Raw genomic sequence first — 27,488 nt, 5'->3', positions numbered from 1 at the left:
AGGCATCAATTGTAGAGCAAAATGTTAGAGACAAAGAACAGAAAGGGGCCCTATTAAACTAGGGTGGGTGCTCGAAAATCCCATTTAGCAGCTTGCTTTTTTATTTCCCAATGATGTGCTTCTCAGAACATTCCAAAGGGGCACTATTACTAAGAAAAAAATATTGAGCTCATGAATCTAATTTTATTTCCAACTAAAATAAGTCATCTCCCTTCACCTAAGAAAACAAACAATTATGGGAATTAAAGTGAAAGAAACATGCACAATTACACTGAATTTCTTCTAATGAAATATAAATAATTGGTAGCTTCTTTTCCGTAGGTTAAACAAAAACAATATGGAAAAATGCCTCTCCATAGTACCTGCTGTGTTTCTAATCCTTTCTGCCTGTGGTTTCTGACTGTGACTTGTCCTATTTTTAATTTCATGAGCAAAATTGCAGTTTATTCATTTCTATCGTGAACAGCTTCTTTGAATTGACCTCCACATAACAACTGATTACCAAATATAGTGCAAGGTATCCAAGATACAATTTCTACGCTTAAGGAGCTCACTATATGGGCTGGAATATACCGGGAGTCAATAAATACACATACCAAAATAACAATATAAAGGAAAACACTGTACATGCCATACAAGTGGCACAGAAGATACATACTCTGGGAGTTCCAAAACAGGAGAGCCTGGTGTGCCGGTTTCAATGTATTATATCTCCCAGAAAAAGCCAATTTCTTTGATGCAATCTTGCGGGGGCGGACAAATCAGTGTTGATTAAGTTGGAACGTTTGGATTAGGTTGTTTCCATGGAGATGCACCCCACCCAACTGTGGGTGATAACTCTGACTGGATAATTTCCATGGAGGTGTGGCCCCACCCATTCAGGGTGGCTTTTATTAGTTTGCTAGAGCACTATATAAGCTCAGACAGAAGGAGCAAGCTCACTATAGCCAAGAGGGACACTCTGAAGAAAGCATAGGAGCTGAGAGAGTAGCCGTAGCTGAGACAGACATTTTGAAGACGGCCGTTGGAAGGCGATGCAGACATTTTGGAGAACCTCATTTTGAAACACAACCTGGGAGCAAGCAGACATCAGCCACGTGCCTTCCCGGCTAACAGACGTTTTCTGGATGCCAATGGCCTTTCTCCAGTGAAGGTATCCTTTGTTGATGGACACTTTATGGCCTTAGGACTGTAACTGTGTAACCAAATAAGGCCCCTTTATAAAAGCCAGTCCATTGCTGGTATTTTGCTTAACGGCAGCATTAGCAAACTAGAATACCTGGTGTAGACTGAAGAGATAGAGAAGGGAAAGTTTTTGAGAAGTGCTGGGCATTGAGCTGGGCTTTAAGGCATAGATGCAATTCACATAAGCAAAATAGGGGACATTCCAGACAGCAATAACAAAAGGTATAAGAGTGGGGATAAGAAGGGGAATGTATGTGACACACAGTTCAGAGTCAGGTAATAGAAAGTAAACAGTGTTAAAGTGGGAAGTTTTTATTTTGACACCCTTTTTCTTACCCCAAAAATACCTGTGAGGTACGACGTCCTCCCATCATTAACAGCAGCAGTAAGCAGCAGTAAAGATTTTCACATCCAAAAGTCATGACACTAAAATTATTAAGGAAAAAAGGCAAGAAGGGGATACAGTAGGCACTATGATCTGACTTTAAACTTTGAACGTTAGGTGAATAAAGGTGGCAGCAGTGAGAATGGAAAACACTGATAGAAACAGGGAAGTTAAAATGAAGCCAATTTTGTTTTCAACAAGGTGAAACTCATTTTAGACATACTATATTTGAAGTGATAATCACCAAAATATTCAACTAGAGATGTGGAGCTGATGTTCAGGAGAGTTGAGGGCCTGAGAAATATTTGGGAGTCATCAGCAAATGGATGGTAGGGGTTATGGAGAAGGAAAGAAAATACGGAGGAGACAGAGAGAGAGAGAGAGAACAACAGAAGCAAAGGCTTGAAGAGGTAGGAGGATACCTTAGGAGAGTATAACCCAAGAAAGCAGTAACCAATTCAGGAAGAATCAATGGGTTTGGCCTTAAGATAACTGCTAGCCTTGGGGAAAAAAATTAACGGACAGTATGGGTAACCAGCAGACTGAACAGGGTTACTGAAAGGCTAGAAAGAGATAAAATGGCCACAGGAAGCACAAAAGTAGAGAAAAAATGGGTCGGCAGCTGAAGTGGCAGCTGTGGTAGGTTAAATTATGTACCCCAATTTAGACATGTTCTTAATTTTAATCCACATTCCTGTGGGTATTAACTCATTGTAAACAGGACTCCTCAAATTATTTGTAGCACAGGTGTGGCCCAAATGAATGAGGGTGAGTCTTAATCGGGGAATGGGAGGCCTTATATAAAGGAAGAGACAAGAGAGGACATCATCATGTGATGGAAAAGCCAAGGAACCCCAAGGATCGCCAGCAGCAAGCACCATAGTCTCTGGGGAGAAAGCAAGTCTTCCCAATATCTTGACTTTGGGACTTCTGGCCTCTGAAACTATGAACCAGTAGCTTGTTGTTTACTGAGAACATAATGAATGCTTACTATGTGTTAGTCACTGTGTTAGGCACTTTATCTGCATTATCTCATTTTACTCTTATAGCAATTCTAAGTGTTTGTTATTTTTATTATACCATGTTACAGAAGAGAAAACTAAAGTCTGGAATGGTTAAATTACTTAGGATCATAAACCTAGGAAGTGGCATAGCCAGGAACTGAATTCAAGTTTGTCAGCCACCAATGTCTTGTTATAAACCTCTATGCAAAATGAAGAAAAACTGAAAACACCTGAAAAACAAAACTAAACACCTGCTGACTCCTCAGAAACAATTTTCAGTAAGATTATACACAGGCAGTTTGAGGTAGGAAAGAATGTGGCTCTACCTTCTCCTCTTAAAAAAAGAAAAGTCAAAACCATTAACATTTAAAGAATGGCCTTTCACGGCTTTTCCCCCTTGGGATTGGATCACTTGGGGCTTAATTTCTCCACAGAACTTGATGAACTAGAGCACCTCATAAGAGTTAACAGTAAATATCTCCTGAAACAAAATTTGAAGTCAATGATTGGTTTGGTCTTCAGGGAAATATCTTGAACTGAAAGTTTTCAAGATGGTATTTCACAGGATTACAGATGAGAATTGAAAATTTAGAAATTAAATATGTAACAGATTTTCTAATTTAACTGCATTGAGGAGACTATAAAAATATAAAACAATACAAACAAGACTTCTGGAATTTTGGCCACATCTAAAGAGGCTTTGGTTGCTATGCTTGAGATACGAGGTCACATAATGACTATCTGTGACTTTTAATATGGAGAAAAGCAAGAACACTCAGAAAAACCAAATTTGGATTAAGCAGACACTCATTGGTAGGTCAAATTTCCCTTACTTCTCTTGTGCTCTGACTTTCTCATTTTGGCTTTTCTCATTAGCACCTCCATTAGAAGGAGGGGGTCAGAAAGAAGAGGTGAAATATACCTTCTTTGATACAGCTATTTATTAACGGCTCTTTTGCTATTAGAAAACAGAAAATAAGTACTGACAGTATGAGTTACTTATGAATTTTAATTATCCATGTTATTCCTAGTCTCTGCCTTATTATCAATGGGTAAATCAGAATTAACTCAAAAGGATGCTATGGGATTACCAGCTCTGGTTAAGTGTCACTAAAATAAGAATTTTAATTATTTGTAAACGTCAATTATCCATGCCATGCTTAGTCTAGTGTCTCATTACCATGGATAATGCAGAGATACCTTTAATGGAGTAGAATGAGTAACAAATCTATTAACCCAAAGCTTTAACCAACCCATTCCTCTTTTTCTATCAATTTATGTTCAACCATTACTACTTGGTCTGTACTAACCATGACCTAAGAAGTCTTACACTTATAGCACCTTAAGCAGAAAAATTAAACAATTTTGACTTCCTATGGCAATCATGCATTTTGGATATAGCAAAGCTTAAGATTAAACACACAGCTTACCACCACCACTAAGTAAAAAAGGACAAGCAAATCACAAAGAAATTTTGACTAATGACAAAACTCTATAATTAAAGAAATCATATTCAAGACTAACCCATTTAGCTTAAAAGGAACAATGTAAATTTTAGTTCTCTTCAAAACTGGTTATTAAAATTCACAACTTCAAAAGATGTGATAGGGAAAAACCAACAAGTAAGATATACTTAAATAACAAAATGTTAGTCTATCACAAGAAAACTATGTAGTTTGAAACAGTAAGAAGCTAAATTTAGAAACTGTCCAAAATTACATCAGTAACTACATCTGTTTCTTCAGATTGAGAAAACTCTTGTAGATTATTTTGTTTTCCATTCTTAAACCAGTTTCAGGTACAACTGCTTAAAAGTCCATGACTCTTTCACCTTTCTTAAGAAGCTCAAATATTGTACAGAAATGGTGTAATTGAGATTACCCCTCCCCCCCCCCCATTGCACTGACAGGAAGAGAAATACATTGGTGATCTCTTGACTTTTGCCATCACCTTTAGGAAAATTCCAATAAATATAATAAATAAAGTCATCCAATCAGAGAATTAACTTCTAACAAGAATTTCTCTTAGCTTCTTCCTCGACCCTTCAATAAATCATTCTTCCATTCTAGTAGTCAGCCTGACAAGCTCTGGTGAATGTACTACATCAAAATAAAACAATGGATCTAATTTCAACATTTAAAACTATCAGAATTTTCAACATTTAAAACTATCAGATTAAGCAAGGTAAACCAACATGTAAGTAACGTATTAAGAAATGCCCATCCATGAGTGCTAATGCCAACTGCTACCAGTGCTTCTACATCCAACCTCCTATATGTGTTAGTACAGCATTCAGGAACTAGTACCCCAATAACATGATCACACATATTACTTATTGTTCTAATTGTAAAACTGCCTCATTTTTCTTTATTTTCAATGTTTGAAATATCCCTTTTTGTATTATTTCCCAAATATAAACTGAATTTTATAGTTTTTATTATTTAAAGGAAACTACTTAACATAACACTTAATGAAAATGAATTAGATCTCTTTATACCAAAGTTTAAGATATACAGGTATCAAGCAACTTACAAAATACTATTTTAAATTATTCCCTATCATCTCCTTCACCCTCCTAGTATTATGGGAAACATTCTAGGTCTTTTAGCTAACAAAATCTCACACCCATGAAAAAGCAATCTGCTATGCTATAATGATGATCTCATTTAATTTTACTGGTGTAATAATATTTACATCACAAGTCATTCAAACTTACTTTTAATGATATAATACAAAGGTAAATATTACATTTAATATATTTTTTAAATTAGAAGTCTATGCTGAAAAATACTGCTTTCTCATTGCAGTATACTCTTTGTAGGCTAGAATTCAAAGCAAAAATGATCATTTTGCAAAAGAAAAACATTTATATTATATAAATATTAGGTATCCACTTGACCCATTCATCAATACCACATCCATCAGAAAGTAAATAACCTTATACATTTAAGATTAATACTCCTAATCAGAAATAGAATACTGAATTCTACAGTTCACTTACCTGAACCTCGCTTGTCCTCTGTTTAATATTATCTTCTTTCTCCTTAAGATCCTGTTCCACATTATTCTTTTCCCTAGAAGACCAACAAACAATGCAAGAATATTTGAGAACATCAGCTACAGCTGGTATGGTTATCCATCCTCCTAATCCTGAATCGCTTTTTAAATACATAATGAAACATTCAATTTTTAAATGAAGGGCAGATTTTTCTACCCTGTTTTAATTATTTATGGAATAGAAATCAATATAAGCTCTGTTTGTAAAAAAAAAAAATGCTTTCTCACTAAAATGTGGTGAAAAGAGAATAGATTAAAAAAGGAAGAGGAGAAAAGTAATCAATAAAACACTCAGCTTTCTCTGATATCACTGTTGCTATGGAATACTGTCCAATGAAAACTGCTGGTGAAAAAAAGGAGGGGTTGCATCAGCTCTGTAAGCTTAACCCTTAAGTACCACTGTCAAATTAAATGAAAATGACTAATAGAAAGTCGATAATATTAAGGAAAAGGACATTTACTGAAGTGCTAATTTCCCCTTAAATCACTGGTTGTGAACCAATTTTAAAATGAAACAATATGCAGAAACCTGAAAAAAAATTGATACCCAAGCAATTTGCTCTACTGAACATCACACCTGTTCAAAAAAGCTATTTTAGGACCACCTATCAAACCCAATCAATCAAATACATAAAACAATCTATACTAAATAAAAAAGGAATCACATTAGCATTTATTTCTTTCCACTCTTTGGATCAAACATGCTAAGTCTACTTTAATTCTGAATTGTCATTTTCTAAATTCTTATATGCTTGTATTAGAGCTGGGTTCTTAATGAATGAATCCCAAGCAACCTGAGATTCAGGATCATAAAATAAAGCCATTTCTTTTGATGTAACAAATTTAACTGCCCACTTCCCTTTCTAAAAAGGAGAGAAAAACCCATAGCCATGCTTGTATATATATATCAGAGCTTTACCCCAGACGAAAATGTCTGCAGCAATACATTTTGGGGTGGGTAAAAGGTAAAAGAAGGCAACGTGGAGAGGGAAGGATGGCATTTAAAAAGTCCTCCACCCTAGTACTAAAGAGTTTGTCCTTAGAGGTTAGTAAACATATTTCACTTTCTGATCCAGACACAACTCAAACGTAATGCCAAGCACCATTAAGCTCTAGCATAATGTGAGATATTTATACAAAAGGAGATACTACTTGAGGGACAACTGCATACTATATTTTTTTTTTTTTTTTTTTTTTTCAACTAGATCCTGAATTTTTATGTAATGAGATGCTAAGGAAAACAAAAAATAATAGGAATACACAGATAAGTATTTGTAGGTGCCTGGTTGTTTTGATAAATAATATCTGCTCCACAAATGCTCTTCCTTCCTTTTTGGTCTACGAGTCCCTGCAGAAAGTCTTCCACTCCATCTGTCTTCATGTGAGATTGCCTTTTTGTCCTGAGTTTCCAAGCTTTTCTCACTCCATACTGATATATTTATACCTCTTAATCTTCTACTTTCTTTCCTGCTGCTTTCATTCGAGACAACTCAATGATCTTCTCTTATTTTTTTTTTTTTTTCCAATTAAATTCAGTTTTATTGAAATACATTCACACACCATACAATCATCCATGATATACAATCCACTGTCCACAATATAACATAGTTATGCATTCATCACCACAATCTATCTCTGAACATTTTCCTTACATCAGAAAGAACCAGAACAAGAATAAAAAATAAAAGTGAAAAAAGAACACCCAAATCATCCCCCCATCCCACCCCATTTTTCCTTTAATTTTTTTTTTTTTTTAAATCATCATTTTATTGAGATATATTCACATACCACGCAGTCATACAAAACAAATTGTACTTTCGATTGTTTACAGTACCATTACATAGTTGTACATTCATCACCTAAATCAATCCCTGACACCTTCATTAGCACACACACAAAAATAACAAGAATAATAATTAGAGTGAAAAAGAGCAATTGAAGTAAAAAAGAACACTGGGTACCTTTGTCTGTCTGTTTCCCTCCCCTACTTTTCTACACATCCATCCATAAACTAGACAAAGTGGTGTTTGGTCCTTATGGCTTTCCCAATCCCATTGTCACCCCTCATAAGCTACATTTTTATACAACTGTCTTCGAGATTCATGGGTTCTGGGTTGTAGTTTGATAGTTTCAGGTATCCACCACCAGCTACCCCAATTCTTTAGAACCTAAAAAGGGTTGTCTAAAGTGTGCATAAGAGTGCCCACCAGAGTGACCTCTCGGCTCCTTTTGGAATCTCTCTGCCACTGAAGCTTATTTCATTTCCTTTCACATCCCCCTTTTGGTCAAGAAGATGTTCTCCGTCCCACGGTGCCAGGTCTACATTCCTCCCTGGGAGTCATATTCCACGTTGCCAGGGAGATTCACTTCCCTGGGTGTCTGATCCCACGTAGGGGGGAGGGCAGTGATTTCACCTTTCAAGTTGGCTTAGCCAGAGAGAGAGGGCCACATCTGAGCAACAAAGAGGCATTCAGGAGGAGACTCTTAGGCACAAATACAGGGAGGCCTAGCCTCTCCTTTGCAGCAACCGTCTTCCCAAGGGTAAAACTTATGGTAGAGGGCTCAACCCATCAAACCACCAGTCCCCTATGTCTGTGGTCATGTTAGCAACCATGGAGGTGGGGTAGGCGAATACCCCTGCATTCTCCACAGGCTCCTCAAGGGGGCACTAAATCTTTTTTTTTTTTTTTTTTTTTTTTTTTTTTTTTTAACTTTCCCTTCTTTTTTCAAATCACCTGTATGAAAAAAAAAGTTAAAAAGAAAACAAACATACAATAAAAGAGCATTTCAAAGAGACCATAGCAAGGGAGTAAGAAAAAGACAACTAACCTAAGATAACTGCTTAACTTCCAACATGTTCCTACTTTACCCCAAGAAAGTTACATAATATAGCAACATTTCAGTGAACTTGTTCCTACTACAACCATCAGAAATTAACAGACCATAGTCATTTCTGGGCATCCCCAGAACGTTAAATAGCTTATCTGTTCTTCCTGGATTATTGTTCCCCCTTCCTTAATTGCTCTCTACTGCTAGTTCCCCTACATTCTACATTATAAACCATTTGTTTTACCTTTTTCAAAGTTCACATTAGTGGTAGCATATAATATTTCTCTTTTTGTGCCTGGCTTATTTCGCTCAGCATTATGTCTTCAAGGTTCATCCATGTTGTCATATGTTTCACCAGATCGTTCCTTCTTACTGCCGCGTAGTATTCCATCGTGTGTATATACCACATTTTATTTATCCACTCATCTGTTGAAGGACATTTGGGTTGTTTCCATCTCTTGGCAATTGTGAATAATGCTGCTATGAACATTGGCGTGCACATATCTGTTCGTGTCACTGCTTTCCGATCTTCCGGGTATATACCGAGGAGTGCAATCGCTGGATCGAATGGTAGCTCTATATCTAGTTTTCTAAGGAACTGCCAGACTGACTTCCAGAGTGGCTGAACCATTATACAGTCCCACCAACAATGAATAAGAGTTCCAATTTCTCCACATCCCCTCCAGCATTTGTAGTTTCCTGTTTGTTTAATGGCAGCCATTCTAACCGGTGTTAGATGGTATCTCATTGTGGTCTTAATTTGCATCTCTCTAATAGCTAGTGAAGCTGAACATTTTTTCATGTGTTTCTTGGTCATTTGTATTTCCTCTTCAGAGAACTGTCTTTTCATATCTTTTGCCCATTTTATAATTGGGCTGTCTGTACTATTGTCATTGAGTTGTAGGATTTCTTTGTATATGCAAGATATCAGTCTTTTGTCAGATACATGGTTTCCAAAAATTTTTTCCCATTGAGTTGGCTGCCTCTTTACCTTTTTGAGAAATTCCTTTGAGGTGCAGAAACTTCTAAGCTTGAGGAGTTCCCATTTATCTATTTTCTCTTTTGTTGCTTGTGCTTTGGGTGTAAAGTCTAGGAAGTGGCCTCCTAATACAAGGTCTTGAAGATGTTTTCCTACATTATCTACTAGGAGTTTTATGGTACTTTCTTTTATATTGAGATCTTTGGTCCATTTTGAGTTAATTTTTGTGTAGGGGGTGAGGTAGGGGTCCTCTTTCATTCTTTTGGATATGGATATCCAACTCTCCCAGCCCCATTTGTTGAAAAGACCATTATGGCTCAGTTCGGTGACTTTGGGGGCCTTATCAAAGATCAGTCGGCCATAGATCTGAGGGTCTATCTCTGAATTCTCAATTCGATTCCATTGATCTATATGTCTATCTTTGTGCCAGTACCATGCTGTCTTGGCAACTGTGGCTTTATAATAAGCTTCAAAGTCAGGGAGTGTAAGTCCTCCCACTTCGTTTTTCTTTTTTAGAGTGTCTTTAGCAATTCGAGGCATCTTCCCTTTCCAAATAAATTTGATAACTAGCTTTTCCAAGTCTGCAAAGTAGGTTGTTGGAATTTTGATTGGGATTGCATTGAATCTGTAGATGAGTTTGGGTAGAATTGACATCTTAATGACATTTAGCCTTCCTATCCATGAACATGGAATATTTTTCCATCTTTTAAGGTCCCCTTCTATTTTTTTTAGTAGAGTTATGTAGTTTTCTTTGTATAGGTCTTTTACATCTTTGGTTAAGTTGATTCCTAGGTACTTGATTTTTTTAGTTGCTATTGAAAATGGTATCTTTTTCTTGAGTGTCTCTTCAGTTTGTTCATTTCTAGCATATAGAAACATTACTGACTTATGTGCATTAATCTTGTATCCCGCTACTTTGCTAAATTTGTTTATTAGCTCTAGTAGGTGTATCGTTGATTTCTCAGGGTTTTCTAGATATAAGATCATATCATCTGCAAACAATGACAGTTTTACTTCTTCTTTTCCAATTTGGATGCCTTTTATTTCTTTGTCTTGCCGGATTGCCCTGGCTAGCACTTCCAGCACAATGTTGAATAACAGTGGTGACAGCGGGCATCCTTGTCTTGTTCCTGATCTTAGAGGGAAGGCTTTCAGTCTCTCACCATTGAGTACTATGCTGGCTGTGGGTTTTTCATATATGCTCTTTATCATGTTGAGGAAGTTTCCTTCAATTCCTACCTTTTGAAGTGTTTTTATCAAAAAGGGATGTTGGATTTTGTCAAATGCTTTTTCAGCATCTATTGAGATGATCAATTGATTTTTCCCTTTCGAGTTTTTAATGTGTTGTAATACATTGATTGTTTTTCTGATGTTGAACCATCCTTGCATGCCTGGAATGAACCCCACTTGGTCATGGTGTATGATTTTTTTAATGTGTCTTTGGATTCGATTTGCAAGTATTTTGTTGAGGATTTTTGCATCTATATTCATTAGGGAGATTGGCCGGTAGTTTTCCTTTTTTGTAGCATCTTTGCCTGGTTTTGGTATTAGATTGATGTTAGCTTCATAAAATGAGTTAGGTAGTGTTCCATTTTTTTCAATGTTTTGAAAGAGTTTGAGTAAGATTGGTGTCAGTTCTTTCTGGAAAGTTTGGTAGAATTCCCCTGTGAAGCCATCTGGCCCTGGGCATTTATTTGTGGGAAGATTTTTGATGACTGATTGGATCTCTTTGCTTGTGATGGGTTGGTTGAGGTCTTCTATTTCTTCTCTGGTCAGTCTAGGTTGTTCATATGTTTCCAGGAAATTGTCCATTTCTTCTACATTATCCAGTTTGTTGCCATACAGTTGTTCATAATATCCTCTTATAATTTTTTTAATTTCTTCAGGATCTGCAGTTATGTCACCTTTTTCATTCATTATTTTGTTTATATGGGTCTTCTCTCTTTTTGATTTTGTCAGTCTAGCTAGGGGCTTGTCAATCTTGTTGATCTTCTCAAAGAACCAACTTTTGGTGATATTTATCCTTTCTATTGTTTTTTTGTTCTCTATGTCATTTATTTCTGCTTTAATCCTTGTTATTTCTTTTCTTGTACTTGGTTTAGGATTGGTTTGCTGTTCATTTTCTAGCTTCTTCAGTTGATCCATTAGTTCTTTGATTTTGGCTCTTTCTTCCTTTTTAATATATGCGTTTAGTGCTATAAATTTCCCCCTTAGCACTGCTTTTGCTGCATCCCATAGGTTTTGGTATGTTGTGTTCTCATTTTCATTCGTCTCTATATATTTAGCAATTTCTCTTGCTATTTCTTCTTTAACCCACTGATTGTTTAGGAGTGTGTTGTTTAACCTCCAGGTATTTGTGAATTTTCTAAGTCTCTGATGGTTATTGACTTCTAATTGTATTCCATTGTGGTCAGAGAATGTGCTTTGAATGATTTCAATCTTTTTAAATTTATTGAGGCTTGTTTTATGTCCCAGCATATGATCTATTCTGGAGAAAGTTCCGTGAGCACTAGAAAAGTATGTGTATCCTTGTGATTTGGGATGTAATGTCCTGTAGATGTCTGTTAAATCTAATTCATTTATCAGATTGTTTAGGTTTTCAATTTCCTTATTGGTCTTCTGTCTGGTTGATCTATCTATAGGAGAGAGTGATGTGTTGAAGTCTCCCACAATTATTGTGGAAACATCAATTGCTTCCTTTAGTTTTGCCAATGTTTCTCTCATGTATTTTGTGGCACCTTGATTGGGTGCATAGACATTTACGATTGTTATTTCTTCTTGCTGAATTGCCCCTTTTATTAGTATGTAGTGGCCTTCTTTGTCTCTCAAAACATCCCTGCATTTGAAGTCTATTTTATCTGAGATTAATATTGCTACACCTGCTTTCTTTTGGCTGTAGCTTGCATGAAATATTTTTTTCCATCCTTTCACTTTCAGTTTCTTTGTGTCCCTGTGTCTAAGATGAGTCTCTTGTATGCAACATATTGATGGTTCATTTTTTTTGATCCATTCTGCGAATCTATATCTTTTAATTGGGGAGTTTAATCCATTTACATTCAACGTTAAAACCGTGAAGGCATTTCTTGAATCGGCCATCTTATCCTTTGGATTATGTTTGCCATATTTTTCCCTCTCTCTATTAATATCCTTTATTGTACCCATACCGAATCTCTTTAGTACTGAACCTTTCTCCAAGTCTCTCTGTCCTGTCTTTGTTTCTCTGTCTGTAGGGCTCCCTTTAGTATCTCCAGTAGGGCAGGTCTCTTGTTAGCAAATTCTCTCAGCATTTGCTTGTCTGTGAAAAATTTAAGCTCTCCCTCAAATTTGAAGGAGAGCTTTGCTGGATAAAGTATTCTTGGCTGGAAATTCCTCTCACTCAGAATTTTAAATATATCGTGCCACTGCCTTCTCGCCTCCATGGTGGCTGCTGAGTAGTCACTACTTAGTCTTATGCTGTTTCCTTTGTATGTGGTGAATTGCTTTTCTCTTGCTGCTTTCAGAACTTGCTCCTTCTCTTCTATGTTTGACAGTGTGATCAGTATATGTCTCGGAGTGGGTTTTTTTGGATTTATTCTATTTGGAGTTCGCTGAGCATTTATGATTTGTGTATTTATGTTGTTTAGAAGATTTGGGAAGTTTTCCCCAACAATTTCTTTGAATACTCTTCCTAGACCTTTACCCTTTTCTTCCCCTTCTGGGACACCAATGAGTCTTATATTCGGACGCTTCATATTATCTATCATATCCCTGAGGTCCATTTCGAGTTTTTCAATTTTTTTCCCCATTCTTTCTTTTATGCTTTCATTTTCCATTCTGTCATCTTCCAGGTCACTGATTCGTTGTTCAACTTCCTCTAGTCTTGTACTATGAGTGTCCAGAATCTTTTTAATTTGGTCAACAGTTTCTTTAATTTCCATAAGATCATCCATTTTTTTATTTAGTCTTGCAATGTCTTCTTTATGCTCTTCTAGGGTCTTCTTGATTTCCTTCATATCCCGTACTAGGGTCTCATTGTTCATCTTTAGTTCTTTGAGTAGCTGCTCTAGGTGTGTCTCTTCTGGTCTTTTGATTTGGGTGCTTGGGCTTGGGTTATCCATATCGTCTGGTTTTTTCATATGCTTTATAATTTTCTGTTGTTTTTGGCCTCGTGGCATTTGCTGTCCTTGATAGGGTTCTTTTAGGGTTTGTAGACCAGTTGAAGTCCTTATCTCTAATTTATCAGATCTACAGCTTCGTGGAGTACACTTTCTCTAACTAACCAGCAGGTGGCGTCCACGAGCCACCTGTTCTCCACAAGCCAGATCTCCCCTGCTTAGCCTTTTTGGTGAGTGGGGGAGTGAGTCTTGTGGGGCCCAACTGGTGTCCCAAGCTTGCGTGTGTAGTTGGTGTTGCCTGCCCTGTATGTGGGGCGTGTTTCTGGGCAGTCGGGGAGGGGGGGGTGGCCCTAACAATCAAATCTCCCTGATGATCCTAGAGTTTTAAAGCTACTGCAATAGTCTAATCCTTCAGTTCAGTCCTGCCACAGTTTGTCTCTGCCACTGACCCACAAGTCTTTGGTATTGGCGTATGGCTCCTGAGACTTGCAAGTGGGCCCCTCTTCCAGGCTGTGCACCCCGGGTCCTCTGTTGAGGGATGACTGTGCTATGTCACAGGTGAGTGCCGTCCCCCCAGGGCAGTTCTGGGCTGCTGGGCTGTGTTGGGAGGCTCCCAGTCTGCTCAAATGATGGCTGAATGGGGCTCTGTTAATTCACACTGCTCCCCCTTCCCAGCTCTGGGACATTCAGCTGAGGTTGCAGGGAAGGCTAATGTCCACGCCCAGTTTTGTGGTGTGTGCCTGTTATTTGAAGCACTTCCGTCACACTGGGTTGTCTGGGGCAGCTCTGGGCTATGGGGCTGGCGATGGGCAAGAGTGTTTCCTGTCCACCAGGATGGTGGCTGTGAGCGGACACCCCCCTTTTCTTGGGAAGTTGTGTTGTTTAGTGAATTTTCTCAGCCACTGGATTATTGCCTTTTGTCTCAGAGCTCTCTTATTTCTGCTCTTGACTTGACGTGCCCAAATTTCAATTCTTTGAAGCTTTCTGTATTGAGCTTCTTAGAGTAATTGTTTTAGAAAAAGCAAAAAGGATTTAGAAAAAAAAAAAAAAAAAAAAAACGGCCCTCCTCAGAGATCTAATGGGTTATTGAAATGCTAATAGACAAAGCAACCAGGGCCATTAAGGAAAGGTGCCCTGGGCAGAGAGATCAGCCTTGCTTCGGGATTTGCATATGCGCCTCAAGGCCTGATCTCCGCCCTTCCCCTTTCTGTGTTCACCAGAACTCCAAAAATCCTCTGCTTTTACTTTGGAGCTTCTCGTGTTGTTTTCCTTCTATGCCCGTCTCCTCTCTGCTGGGCTGGCTGCTCTCAGAGTCTCTGGTGTCTGGCCTCAGTCTATCTATGGTTGGAGTTTGAATCAGTAGAATGAGTTTCCGATGAGAGCAGCCACTGCAATTCTCCCTTCTCCTTCCTGGAGCTGACAGCCCCTCCTCCCCCGGGACTGAGCCTGGCAGGGAGGGGCGCGGGTCCCCTGGCCGCAAAAACTTACAGATTTCGCTGATCTCAGCAGTTCCACGTTTTCATGAGTGTTGTATGAAGTATGCCCAAAGACAGATTGCTCTGTGGTGTCCAGTCCACGCAGTTCCTGGCTTTTTACCTACTTTCCTGGAGGAGTAACTAAAACATACAGCTCACCAGTCTGCCATCTTGCCCCGCCTGCATACTATATTTATATTTCTCACCTTTTCAGATAAGACTTAATGTCAACAAAAAAAAACTGTTTTGGATATATAGGCACAATGTTCTTAAGATTTGTAAGACAAAAAGAAAAGCATGAAAATAAAGCTATTTATACCATCACTCTTTATTGTTTTTTTTAATTGTTTTATTGAGATATATTCACATACTATACAATCATCCATGGTGTACAATCAACTGTTCACAGTACCATCATATAGTTGTGCATTCATTACCCCAATCTATTTTTGAACATTTTCCTTACACCAGAAAGAATCAAAATAAAAAATAAAAATTGAAAAAAAAAAAAAGGATCCCCTCCCCCATCCCACCCTATTATTCATTTAGCTTTTGTCCCCATTATTGTACTCATCCATCCATACACTGGATAAAGGGAGTGCCATCCACAGGGTTTTCACAATCACACTGTCACCCACTGTAAGCAACATTGTTACACAATTGTCTTCAAGAGTCAAGATTACTGGGTTGGAGTTTGGTAGTTTCAGGTATTTACTTCTAGCTATTACAATATATTAAAACCTAAAAAGTGTATCAATATAGTGCATAAGAATGTCCACCAGAGTGACCTCTCGACTCCATTTGAAATCTCTCAGCCACTGAAGCTTTATTTCGTTTCATTTCGCATCCCCCTTTGGTCAAGAAGATGTTCTCAATCCCACGATGCCGGGTCCAGATTCATTCCCAAGAGTCATATCCTGTGTTGCCAGGGAGATTTACACCCCTGGGAGTCAGGTCCCACAAAGAGGGGAGGGCAGCGATGTTACCCACCAAAGTGGCTTAGTTAGAGAGAGAGGGCCACATCTGAACAACAAAGAGGCACTCGGGGAGACTCTTAGGCACAATTATAAGCAGAGTTAGCCTCTCCTTGTAGCAACCAGCTTCATACGGGCCAGCCCCAAGACAGAGGGCTCAGCACATCAAGCCGTCACTCCCCAATGTTTGTGAGAACATCAGCAACAATCCAGGTGACCAAGTCCAACACCTCTGCATCCTCCCCCAGCTCTTCAGGGGGGCCCCAAATATATATTTTTATTTTCCACCCAAATTACTTTAGGATGTGCTGCTATTTCATTCTAATCTACACAAACCTACCATAGCTCACTTCCTATTCAAAGTTCCATGTAATTGTAGTATTTGAACAAACTGACTGTAGAAGTTACCTTGTTTAGAAAAATATAGATCCTACACCAAATAAACATCTCTTCCCTTGGTCTCACATGGAAGTTGAAGTTTGAACAGAGTCAGTTTCAACCTTTACCCTTTGGCCTAGTCTTAACCAGATCTGATTTACTCATATCTCTAATTGAAGTCTGGGCTCTGTTTCAGCTTTTTTTTTTTTTTAACAGTTGCTTATGCGTAAATACTGATATTCATATCTGTCGAGCTCTAGCTCTGAGTTTCAGGTGTCACACAGATACCCAATGTTCTAGAGACCAATCAGGTTATACATTAAGGGATCAACTTCTCAGAGTTTGGAGATAGCCATTACAATTCAGGAATAGATTTGACTGCTGTAAGAACTTACAATCTAGAGACCAGTACAATAATCATTTCTCTGTTAGGCTGTGCTCTAAGATTTAATTCTGAGTTTACACATTGTAGTTAGTCCATATGGTGAGGGCATTATAGTGTTTGCCTTGGTTTCTGGCATACTTCACTCAACATGCTGTCAACAGGATCCATTCACCTTGTTGCGTGTCTCACAGCTTCAACTCCTCGTAGTTGCTCAATATTCCACTGCATGTGTACACCACAGTTCACCATTCTGTTCCTCAGGCAGTGTACCCTTAGGCCACCTCCACCCATTGCAATCATGAATGTTGCCACCACAAGCACCAGTGTGCAGATGTCCACCCATGTCTCCGCTCCCGGATCCTCCAAATACACACCCCACAATGAGGTCACAGGACCCCATGGCCCCACATACTCAGCTTCGTGTGGAGCCACCACAGTGACCTCCAGAAAGGCTACACCGTTTTCTCCTCATCAGCAGTAAATAAGTACTTCCCTCTCTCCATGTTTTCTCCAGCACTTTTACCTCTATTTATAGTTTTTCCTACAATCTTACAGAGATACGTTCACATAACATATATCCAACCACAATGTATAATCAGTTGTTCATGGCATCATCACCTAGCTGTACATTTATCACCACAGTTAGCACTTGAACATATTATGTAATACTGGGTTTTTTTGGTGAATAATAAAAAATAGAAAGAAAAATAAAAATGTCATACAGTACAATAGTAAGGACAAAAAACAATACCACTAGCAAGAATCCCATTTCCCTCCCTTATATCCCCCTCTCATACACATTTAACTTTGGTATACTGCCTTTGTTACATTTAATGGAAGCATATCGGAATGTTACTGTTGACCATAGACTCCAGTTTGCTTTGATTGTGTTTTTTCCCAAATACCATCCTTTTTTTCAGCACTCTGGATGGTTGACATTCATTTGTTCTCCCACATGTGAGAACATTTTTATATTTGTACATTTAGCAACAGTCATTGGCCACTCCAGGTTTTGCCAAGTTATATGGTCCCAGTCTTCATTATCTATCTTTACCTCTGGTGTCATACATTCCCCTACCCCACCTCTTTCAGCTTTACTCACAGACATCTTTGTTCCATGTACTTACAATATTGTGCTACCATCACACAGTATTAAGCTATCATTTCAGGATATATACAATCATTGCTGCTGAATATTTCTGTAGTCCTTCAGCATCAAATGCCTGCTTTCTACCCTCTTTCTAACTCCTGGTAACCTGTGATATCAGCATTTAACTCTCAAAATTTGCTTATTAGTGTTATTTCATATTAGTGAGACCATACAGTATTTTTCCTTTTGTTTCTGGCTAACTTCACTCAACATAATGTCCTCAAGGTTCATCCACATTATTGTATGTTCCGTGTCTTTGTTCTGTCTTAACAGCTGCATAATATTCCATCATGTGTCTATACCACAGTTTGTTTATCCATTCGTCCACCGATGAACATTTGGGCTGCTTCCATCTCTTGGCAATCGTGAATAATGCGGCAATAAACCTCGGTTTACAAAATGTCTGTTTGTGTCTTTGCTTTCAGTTCCTTTGAGTACATACCTAGCAATGGAATAGCTGGGTCATATGGCAAATCTATACTTAGCTTCCTGAGGAACTTCCACACTGTCTTCGAGAGCGGTTGCACCATTCTGCATTCCCACCAGCAATGAATAAGTGTGCCTCTTTCTCCACATCCTCTCCAGCACTTGTCATTTTCTGTTTTTTGGATAATCGCTATTCTGGTAGGTGTGAGATGGTATCTCATTGTGGTTTTGTTTCGCATTTCCCTAATAGCCAGTGAAGTTGAGCATTTTTTCATACGTTTTGGAGCCATTTGTATTTCCTCTTCAGAAAAGTGTCTGTCCATGTCTTTTGCCCATTTTTTTTCATTAAATTCAGTTTTATTGATATACATTCACACACCATACAATCATCCATGGTATACAATCCACTGTCCACAGTATGATAACATAGTTATGCGTTCATCACCACAATCTATCTCTGAACATTTTCCTTACATCAGAAAGAACCAGAACAAGTATAAAAAGTAAAAGTGAAAAAAGAACACCCAAATCATCCCCCCATCCCATCTCATTTGTTCTTTAGTTTTTATCCCCATTTTTCTACTCATCCATACACTACATAAAGGGGGTGTGATCCACAAGGTCTTCACAATCACACTGTCACCCCCTTGCAATCTACATTATTACAGGAGTCCAGACTGCTGGGTTGGAGTTTGGTAGTTTCAGGTATTTACTTCTAGCTATTCCAATACATTAAAACCTAAGATGTGTTATCTATATAGTGCATAAGAATGTCCACTAGAGTGACCTCTCAACTCCATTTGAAATCTCTCAGTCACTGAAACTATTTTGTCTCATTTTGCATCCCCCTTTTGGTCAAGAAGATACTCTCAGTCCCACGATGCCGGGTCCACATTCATCCCCGGGAGTCATATTCTGCACTGCCAGGGAGATTTACAACCCTGGGAGTCAGGTCCCACATAGGGGGGAGTTTTGCCCATTTTTTAATTGGGTTGTTTGTCTTTCTGTTGTTGAGCTGTAGGATTGCTTTATATATTTGGGATATTAAACTCTTATCTGATATGTGGTTTCCAAATATTGCCTCCCATTGTGTAGGCTGCCTTTTTACTTTTCTAACAAAGTCCTTTAATGTGAAAAAGCGTTTGATTTCGAGGAGATCCCATTTGTCTATTTGTTCTTCAGTTGCTTGCGTTTTGGGTATAAGGTCTAGGAAACCACCTCCTATCACAAGATCTTTAAGATATTGCCCTACATTTTCTCCTAAGAGTCTTATGGTCTTAGTGCTTATGTTGAGGTCTTTGATCCAATTAGAGTTAATTTCCCAATCTACTTTTGAACATTTTCCTTATACCAGAAAGAAAAACAGGAATAAAAAATAAAAGTAAAAAAAGAACATCCAAATCATCCCCCACCCCCCATCCCACCCTATTTTTCATTTAGTTTATGTCCCCATTTTTCTACTACACCATTACTTTTAAATACCTGAGATGGTGAAGGAGCTCACTAACAGTCCCTTACCATGCAAATCATTGTTGTATCCCGTTTCTCCCATACCTCAATCTACTTATTATGTGGAGTTCATTCCCTACTTATCAAATAAGGTAAAATCAAAAAATAGAAAAAAAAAACCCACAAAAATCTTAAAATACCCCATAAATTCTGCAACCTCAATCTTGGATATTTTATTTTCTTCCTGACTAAGCAGATGAGTGTTTTCAGTCTCCTGCAGCATTCAGAGATAAGTCACATGAAAAACTAGTCCCCTCTCTCCACCATCCCAAATACTTAGAGGCATTCCACGCAAGGTATTATCAATTCAGCAACTCACTTCCAAGACTAGATAGTAACAAAATAAAAAACATTACAGTGTCATAAATCAGCACTGCACACACAGATGTACACATTTGTATTCAATCCTTTCTGCTCCACTGTTAACTGCCATTACTGACAGTGTCTGCTCAGAAGATCAAGTGTACATGAAGGAAAACAGGGCTGCAAGAAGGCTGAGCAAGGGAAGGAAGCTCACTCGGTGAAAAAGGAAAAAGTTACAAAGGACTCTCTGCTTTAACTAGCAAACATAGTCTATTGGGTAAAATGGAAGAAGCGTAGAGAGTACAAATTTCTCTTCAGTGTCTTTAACTCATAATTTGGGCTGTGTGTGTGTATGTCACAGGTGAGTGGTGGTGATGTCTCCAAACATATGCTGAAAACCATTCCAAACTTAAATAAAATATGGGATTCTTTGGGCATTAATTCCATTTAGTACTGAGATAAAATTTAACTTTCAATTCAAATTTACCTAGTAAAATTGTAGTGTCAAATCCTTTTATTGTAAAAATCAAATACTATAACACACATTGGTTGTTAAACAGAAAATTTTATTAAAATAATAAAATGTCCAGTTATATCACTTGCTATCAAAGACATTACAACTGAAAATCTGTCCTATAAATCACACTGAATATCAAAATCATTTTCTCACTGATTTAGATTATCATTACAGAGATGCCAAATTGTTATTCTGTCATTTTCCAATAGTTCTTAACCTCTAAAACTATCCTTCCCATTTCAGGCAAGTAAGAGAGTACCTAAACATATACTTAGAGGTACTAAAGATGCTTGGACATATTTCTTACATTCCCCCTTCTGTCAAGTAACAATAATTTTTAAACTTGCTTCTCTTTTCAAGGCTTCCTGAAGACTGGAAATAAAAAATAGTATTTATATGCAGTTTCCCAAGGAGCCAATCAATATATGTGGATAAGTTAGACTTAAGATAGAACAAATAGGGGGTAAGCATTTTGCCCAAAGTACCATTCATCTTGGATGTCAGGTCAGGAAAAGCTATTGCCTTCAACTTAGTAACTTCCAGAAAAAGGGAGATATGTGATGCTACACACACTCCATTTTAGATCATCTCTCTGTCACTATTTAATCCCAAAATACTTAAACATTTTGAGTAATCCACAAGTACTACAGCTATAAAAAGAGGGGCCACATACAGTGCTCCCTGGTGTTCTAGAGGCTGATTGTTCTGATTCCATGGAACCAGCAAGGAAAGCAAAGTCCAATCTAGGCTTTCAGAAGCCTAAGGTTGACAATTGCATAAATCTCAGATGAAGTAGTCAAAACTGTTCACAAGGACAGTCAGACTCAAGGATGCTGAATCCATGAAATCCACTTCCATTTTCCCAGACTCTGTTTATGAGAAGGGATGGAGCCATTTGTCTTAATCTCGATATATCCCTGATAGTCATAGAGACAGAATTAAATAGTCTTCAAAGCTCTTCCCAGACAGATAATTTTAAATCTCTTTTTTCTAAACATAAGCATTCATTATTTTCTAATCAAAAAACAAAAACAAACAAAAAACAATTAAAACTAAAAACAGTTAGAAACTAGAAAGCTATGAAAACTCATGAAGCTATATTTTTCAGTCATAAAACTTATTTATAAAAATCCTTGGAGGGAACATTTAACCCTAAAGATGATCCTATTAATAAGTAGCTTAACTGCCAATCTCTCTTATAAGCAAACACAGAAAAGCATGCTATTCTCATTATGTAGTCTGCATAAGGCATTGGGTCTTATGAAGAGCAAGAAAATGAGACTAAAAACTGGAGACTTGAATTCTAATCTGTCTCTGTCATTAAACAGTTTTACTGATTCTGATTACCTTTCAGAGCCTCGATCTTATTTTTCAAATGCAGATCCTAACATTTCTAGCATTTTATGATTTGTGACGCAAAATGTGTCAGATGTCATCTAACTGGTGTGGCGGGGGAAACGACTATGATCAAATGCTTTGGTTACTTTATATCCATAATTTTATTTAGAATTTTAAATAATATTAATGGCGTAATTTTAAAATTTGTTAAAAGGAATTTGTGTTTTAAAAGAAAAAAAGGTTAGAAAACACCGATTGAATAAATTTGTGAGAATATGTAATACAATCACTGAACTCTCTGACCCAAAACCTTATTTAAATGTTATTCATAATAAACTAACTACCCTACTTTGAGAAACTCATTTGGTTTTCAAAGCATAGAATTTGGAGTAAAATAGGCCAGGATTCAAATACTGGCTCCATCACATATCATCTTGGTTAAAATCACTACAATAACATTTATTTGTTTTAGCTGACCCGTCCCTTTTTCTAGGACCCAGCAATCCCTTCTTTCACAAGACTGCTCCTCTGTCTCTCACCTACCACCTTGCTGTCTATATAGTTTAAAAAGATACCATCTTTTTTTTAATAGCTCCTACCTCTCTGAGAGGCAGTCATTGGCCAAGGACTGTCTCCTGACCAAAGATTAACCAATCACAGTATTCCACCTCACAGTCACAGTGATCAATTCAAGAACAGGTCCATGACCAAAGTCAAGGCAGTCAGAATTTTTATCTAGGATTCTTTTATTTGGAACTAATAGAAAACTACTACTATTACCACTACCACTTCTATTACTACTACTAATAATAATTTAATAATTATAGAAGACAGATCCTATGTGATAAGCACTTTACATTTATTATCTCATTTAATTCTCACATCAGCCCTATGAGATAGGTACTATTATTACTTCCAGATACGAGGGCTAAGGGAACTGGGGCCCAGAGAAGTTAGGTAACTTGTCCAAGAACACACACCTTGGGGATAGTGGAGCCAGCCTTTATTCTTAAGAAAAATCTTTACTGGGAAATGATGAAGATGGGCAAATGTGAGTCAGGTGCTGCTGGCAGTCACTGTCCTGCTTGAGGAATAATAAAATGCTCACACAAAAAGACTTGAGTTAAAAAGAAGGGAGTCTTTGTATGGTTTAGGCTCTGGTTCCTGTAACCCCTCAACTATACCCTTATTCTTCACAATTATATGGACTCATCAAATTCTCCTTTTTGCCTAAAACTAGATCAAGTTAGGTATATCACTTCATCTCTTTAAGCCTTGGTTTTCTTCTCTTAACAGGAGGATAAAAAAATGCGCCATAGTTGCAAAGATTAAATAATTTATGCCAACATACCTAGTGCATAGAGGGTGCTAAAAAAACAGTTAGACGGTAACAAACTCTTTATAAGCTCATTTTATCATCTATACATTGAAGATAAGATCTACTTTACAAATCATATTTGGGGTTGTTATGAAGAATGAAAGAAAATATACAAAAGAAAATCAGTATACCCACATGCAACATTAACAGCTATTTACTGATTCAATAAACATATATCGAATCCTGCTACATTCTTGTCACTATGCTGCAGTTTAGGGATACAAAAAGAGACAGGTTCCTGTCATTAACAAGTTCACAATTCAGTGCATGTGCAGTCAAACTTGGTGTGAGGGGTCAGGATGAAGGTAAAGAGAGATGATTAAAATGCAGTGTACAGGTACTACAGAAGTAAGCACAAGTACCGTGGTAACACAAAAGATGGTTACCTGACTTGCTGTAGAGAAGATCAAGAAAGGCTTCCTTGGTATCAGTGAAGAGAGGAGAATTAATTCCCAAGCAGGCTATGCAGATAGCAGGCATGTTTATCAAAAGTATCACTCCAGTCTGGGAATGCTTTGTGGAGGCAAGATTTCAGCTAAGCCTTGAAGGAAAGAGGATGTTGGGTAGGAATATGGTAAAGTAAGAAAATTCTATCTGAGATGGAGGGTTCATGAATGGGAAATAAAACTCCCATTCAGATCAGGTTAACATTATAAAAGAAGTTCAGTATTAGGTAAAGACACATAGACTTTTAATATACAGACAATAGTGAGTCCCAAAACGTTTCTGAGCCATGCTTTTTTTAAACTCTACATGATATTATTTAGCAACACAACTCTTTTTTCCCTCTGGCTTCTGCACTGTGGGGAGGGAGCAGAAGCAGGGGTTCTTATTGTTCAGAAAACTGATGACAATTGCTAGACAGGAAACAGAACAACATGATTCTGCTTATCTTGGGAACCGTCAGAGGCCTTGCATTAAATGAAATACGCAGTTATAGATAGCTGATGAGAAATTCTTAGCTTTTAACCTATACCAATCTGAAAATCAGATCTTTCATTAATCTAAAAATTTATGTTGAGTTGATAAAAAGTTAAAGTTTGAGAGTAAAAGACATGGATTTGTACCTTAAATTTATAATTTCTCTAAAAGTTACCTTAATATATAATCTCTACATTGACTATGCATTCTCTCATTATTTCAACAAATATTTACTGAATATCTACTATATGCCAAACAAGATTCAAGTTGGGCCTTTACTTACAGTTTGCTGGGGAATAAAATATACCTATTATAATTATAAAATTATAATATAAATGCTATCAAAGTTGAAGTGTATATAGTATTAAATCTTACATTTGGTAAGAAGAAATAAAAATTTTCAAAGGAGAAATAAGAAGTTTATTTGCAAATCCAAAATAATTTATTCTACACATCTAGCAGGACAAAAATAAGATGAAAAAAGTAAAAGAAAAGAAACACAAAACTAAGTCTTACTTTTCTCAATTATAAAACAGGGAGAATAAAGTTGATGGGGAGGATTAATTTATATTTTGTCTAGAAAGACTTCCACACAATGCCTTGTACATAGTACTTCATAAATTTCAGCTATTATTATTGTTACCATTATATTACTTACTAGTATAAAAGTACAACATTTACTGGCTTTTTGAAAAGTTGTAATTAAGCATCCAGAGTGACAGTACTTAGGACTCAAATGTCAGCGGAAACTGTGATTCCTTAATCCTTCAGGATATGAAGTGTCTTAGAGCAGATTTTTGTTTTCTAAAGATAGACTATGACACATCTAAAATCTGTTGCTCTCTTAAAAGCAACTGCCATGAGGACTCGGGCAAGATGGCGGCATGGAGAGGAGTGGAAGCTAAGTAGTCCCCCTGGAACAACTACAAAAAACCAGAAACAACTAGTAAATAATCCAGAATAACTGCGGGAAGACAAACGAGACCATCCACTCATCATACACCAACCTGAATTGGGAGGAATGCCTGAGAACACAGCATAAAATCTGTAAGTAAAACCTGCAGAACCAGGTCGGGAGACCCCCTCCCCCATAGCCCTAGCTGCGGAGCCGCGTGGTGCCACAGAGAAGCTCTCTCCCAGCAAGCAAATATAGCTCAGCTGAGCTTCAACTGGGGTTTTAAGTAGCGAGTGTGAACTGCTCACTACAGGTATGCAGCCCCAAAAAACAGACAGAGGCTTTGGGTGACGACTGACCTGGGAGAGCCGGAGGGTCGCCTTGGACTGGGTCTGAAGGGGACTATCTGTTTCTTTTTTGGCTCAGTGGAGAAAGCCCCAGTCATTTTCAGTTTCCAGGGCTGTGACTCGGGGAAGGGTGGAGACAGCACAAGCAGAGAGTGAGACCATTGAAATGCTAATGACCTCCACCTGAGGGGTCTGTCTTCTCTAGGAGGAAAGGGGTGGGGCCCTTTCCATTCAGAACCAGACCCCAGAGCCTGGAGGAACACGGCCATACCTCCTCATACCAGTCAAGAATTATAGGCTAACAGGCATCACCTGCTGGGCAGAAAAGCACAGTGACCTGAGGCATCAAAGGGTGGAGCAATTTTCTAAGACACACCCTCAGGGAAACCAGATACTGAATATTTCTTCCCTCTGGGACCTGAGCCTGTTCAGTCTGGGAAAACCTGATTTGGATAACCAAGGAAACCATGCCTAGACAACAGAAAATTACAACCTACACTAAGAGAAACAAAGTTATGGCCCAGTCAAAGGAACAAACGTACACTTCAACTGAGATACAGGAATTTAAACAACTAATGCTAAATCAATTCAAAAAGTTTAGAGAAGATATTGCAAAAGAGATAGAGGCTGTAAAGGAAGCACTGGACATGTATATGGCAGAAATCAAAAGTTCAAAAACACAACTAGTAGAATCTATGGAAATGAAAGGCACAACACAAGAGATGAAAGACACAATGGAAACATAAAACAGCAGATCTCAAGAGGCAGAAGAAAACACTCAGGAACTGGAGAACAAAACACCTGAAAGCCTACACGCAAAGGAGCAGATGGAGAAAAGAATGAAAAAATACGAGCAACGTCTCCGGGAACTCAAGGATGAAACAAAGCACAATAATGTACGTATCATTGGTGTCCCAGAAGGATAAGAGAAGGGAAAGGGGGCAGAAGCAATACTAGAGGAAATAATTAATGAAAATTTCCCATCTCTTATGAAAGACATAAAATTACAGATCCAAGAAGTGCAGCGTACTCCAAACAGAAGAGATATGAATAGGCCTACGCCAAGACACTTAATAATCAGATTATCAAATGTCAAAGACAAAGAGAGAATCCTGAAAGCAGCAAGAGAAAAGCAATCTATTACATACAAAGGAAGCTTAATAAGACTATGTGCGGATCTCTCAGCAGAAATCATGGAGGCAAGAAGGAAGTGGTGTGATATATTTAAGATACTGAAAGAGAAAAACCACCAACCGAGAATCCTGTATCCAGCAAAGCTGTCTTTCAAATATGAGGGAGAGCTCAAAATATTTTCTGACAAACAGACAATGAGAGACTTTGTGAAGGCACCTGCCCTACAGGAAATACTAAAGGGAGCACTACAGGGTGATAGAAGACAGGAGTGTGTGGTTTGGAACACAATTTTGGGAGATGGTAGCACAGCAATGTAAGTACACTGAACAAAGGTAACTATGAATACGGTTGAGAGAGGAAGATGGGGAGCATGTGAGACACCACAAGAAAGGAGGAAAGATAACGACTGGGACTGTGTAAATTGGTGAAATCTAGAGTATTCAACAATTGTGATAAAATGTACAAATAAGTTCTTTTACGAGGGAGAACAAGCAAATGTCAACCTTGCAAGGTGTTAAAAATGGGGAGGCATTGGGGGAGGGATGCAATCAGCATAAACTAGAGACTGTAACTAATAGAATCATTGTATTATGCTTCCTTTAATGTAACAAAGGTGAGATACCAAGGTGAATGCAGATAAGAGCGGGGGATAGGGGAGGCATGTTAGACACTTGACATTGGTGGTATTGTCTGATTCTTTATTCTACTTTGATTTAAGGTTATTTTTCCTTTTGCTGCTTCCTGGCTGTCATTTTTTTTCCTCTTTCTTTTGCCTGTCTACCTACTTTGACTCTCCCTCCTGCCTTGTGGAAGAAATGTAGATGC

The 27,488-nt window shown here is 37.9% G+C and overlaps 1 protein-coding gene across 3 annotated transcripts in view; it reads right to left on the bottom strand.

Annotated features, from left to right (window-relative positions):
• EPS15 (epidermal growth factor receptor pathway substrate 15) overlaps positions 1–27,488 on the bottom strand; it is a 209,658-nt gene that overhangs the window by 105,305 nt on the left and 76,865 nt on the right. For all 3 annotated transcript variants that reach the window (XM_037827251.1, XM_037827249.1, XM_037827250.1), the window contains exon 13: positions 5,576–5,648. In XM_037827251.1, the coding sequence (XP_037683179.1) occupies positions 5,576–5,648 (73 nt within the window). The remainder of the gene's footprint in view (positions 1–5,575; positions 5,649–27,488) is intronic.

Source organism: Choloepus didactylus, chromosome 2, assembly GCF_015220235.1.
Source record: "Choloepus didactylus isolate mChoDid1 chromosome 2, mChoDid1.pri, whole genome shotgun sequence".
In the NCBI taxonomy this organism is placed as follows: domain Eukaryota; kingdom Metazoa; phylum Chordata; class Mammalia; order Pilosa; family Megalonychidae; genus Choloepus; species Choloepus didactylus.
This window is presented reverse-complemented; position numbering and strand designations above follow the sequence as displayed.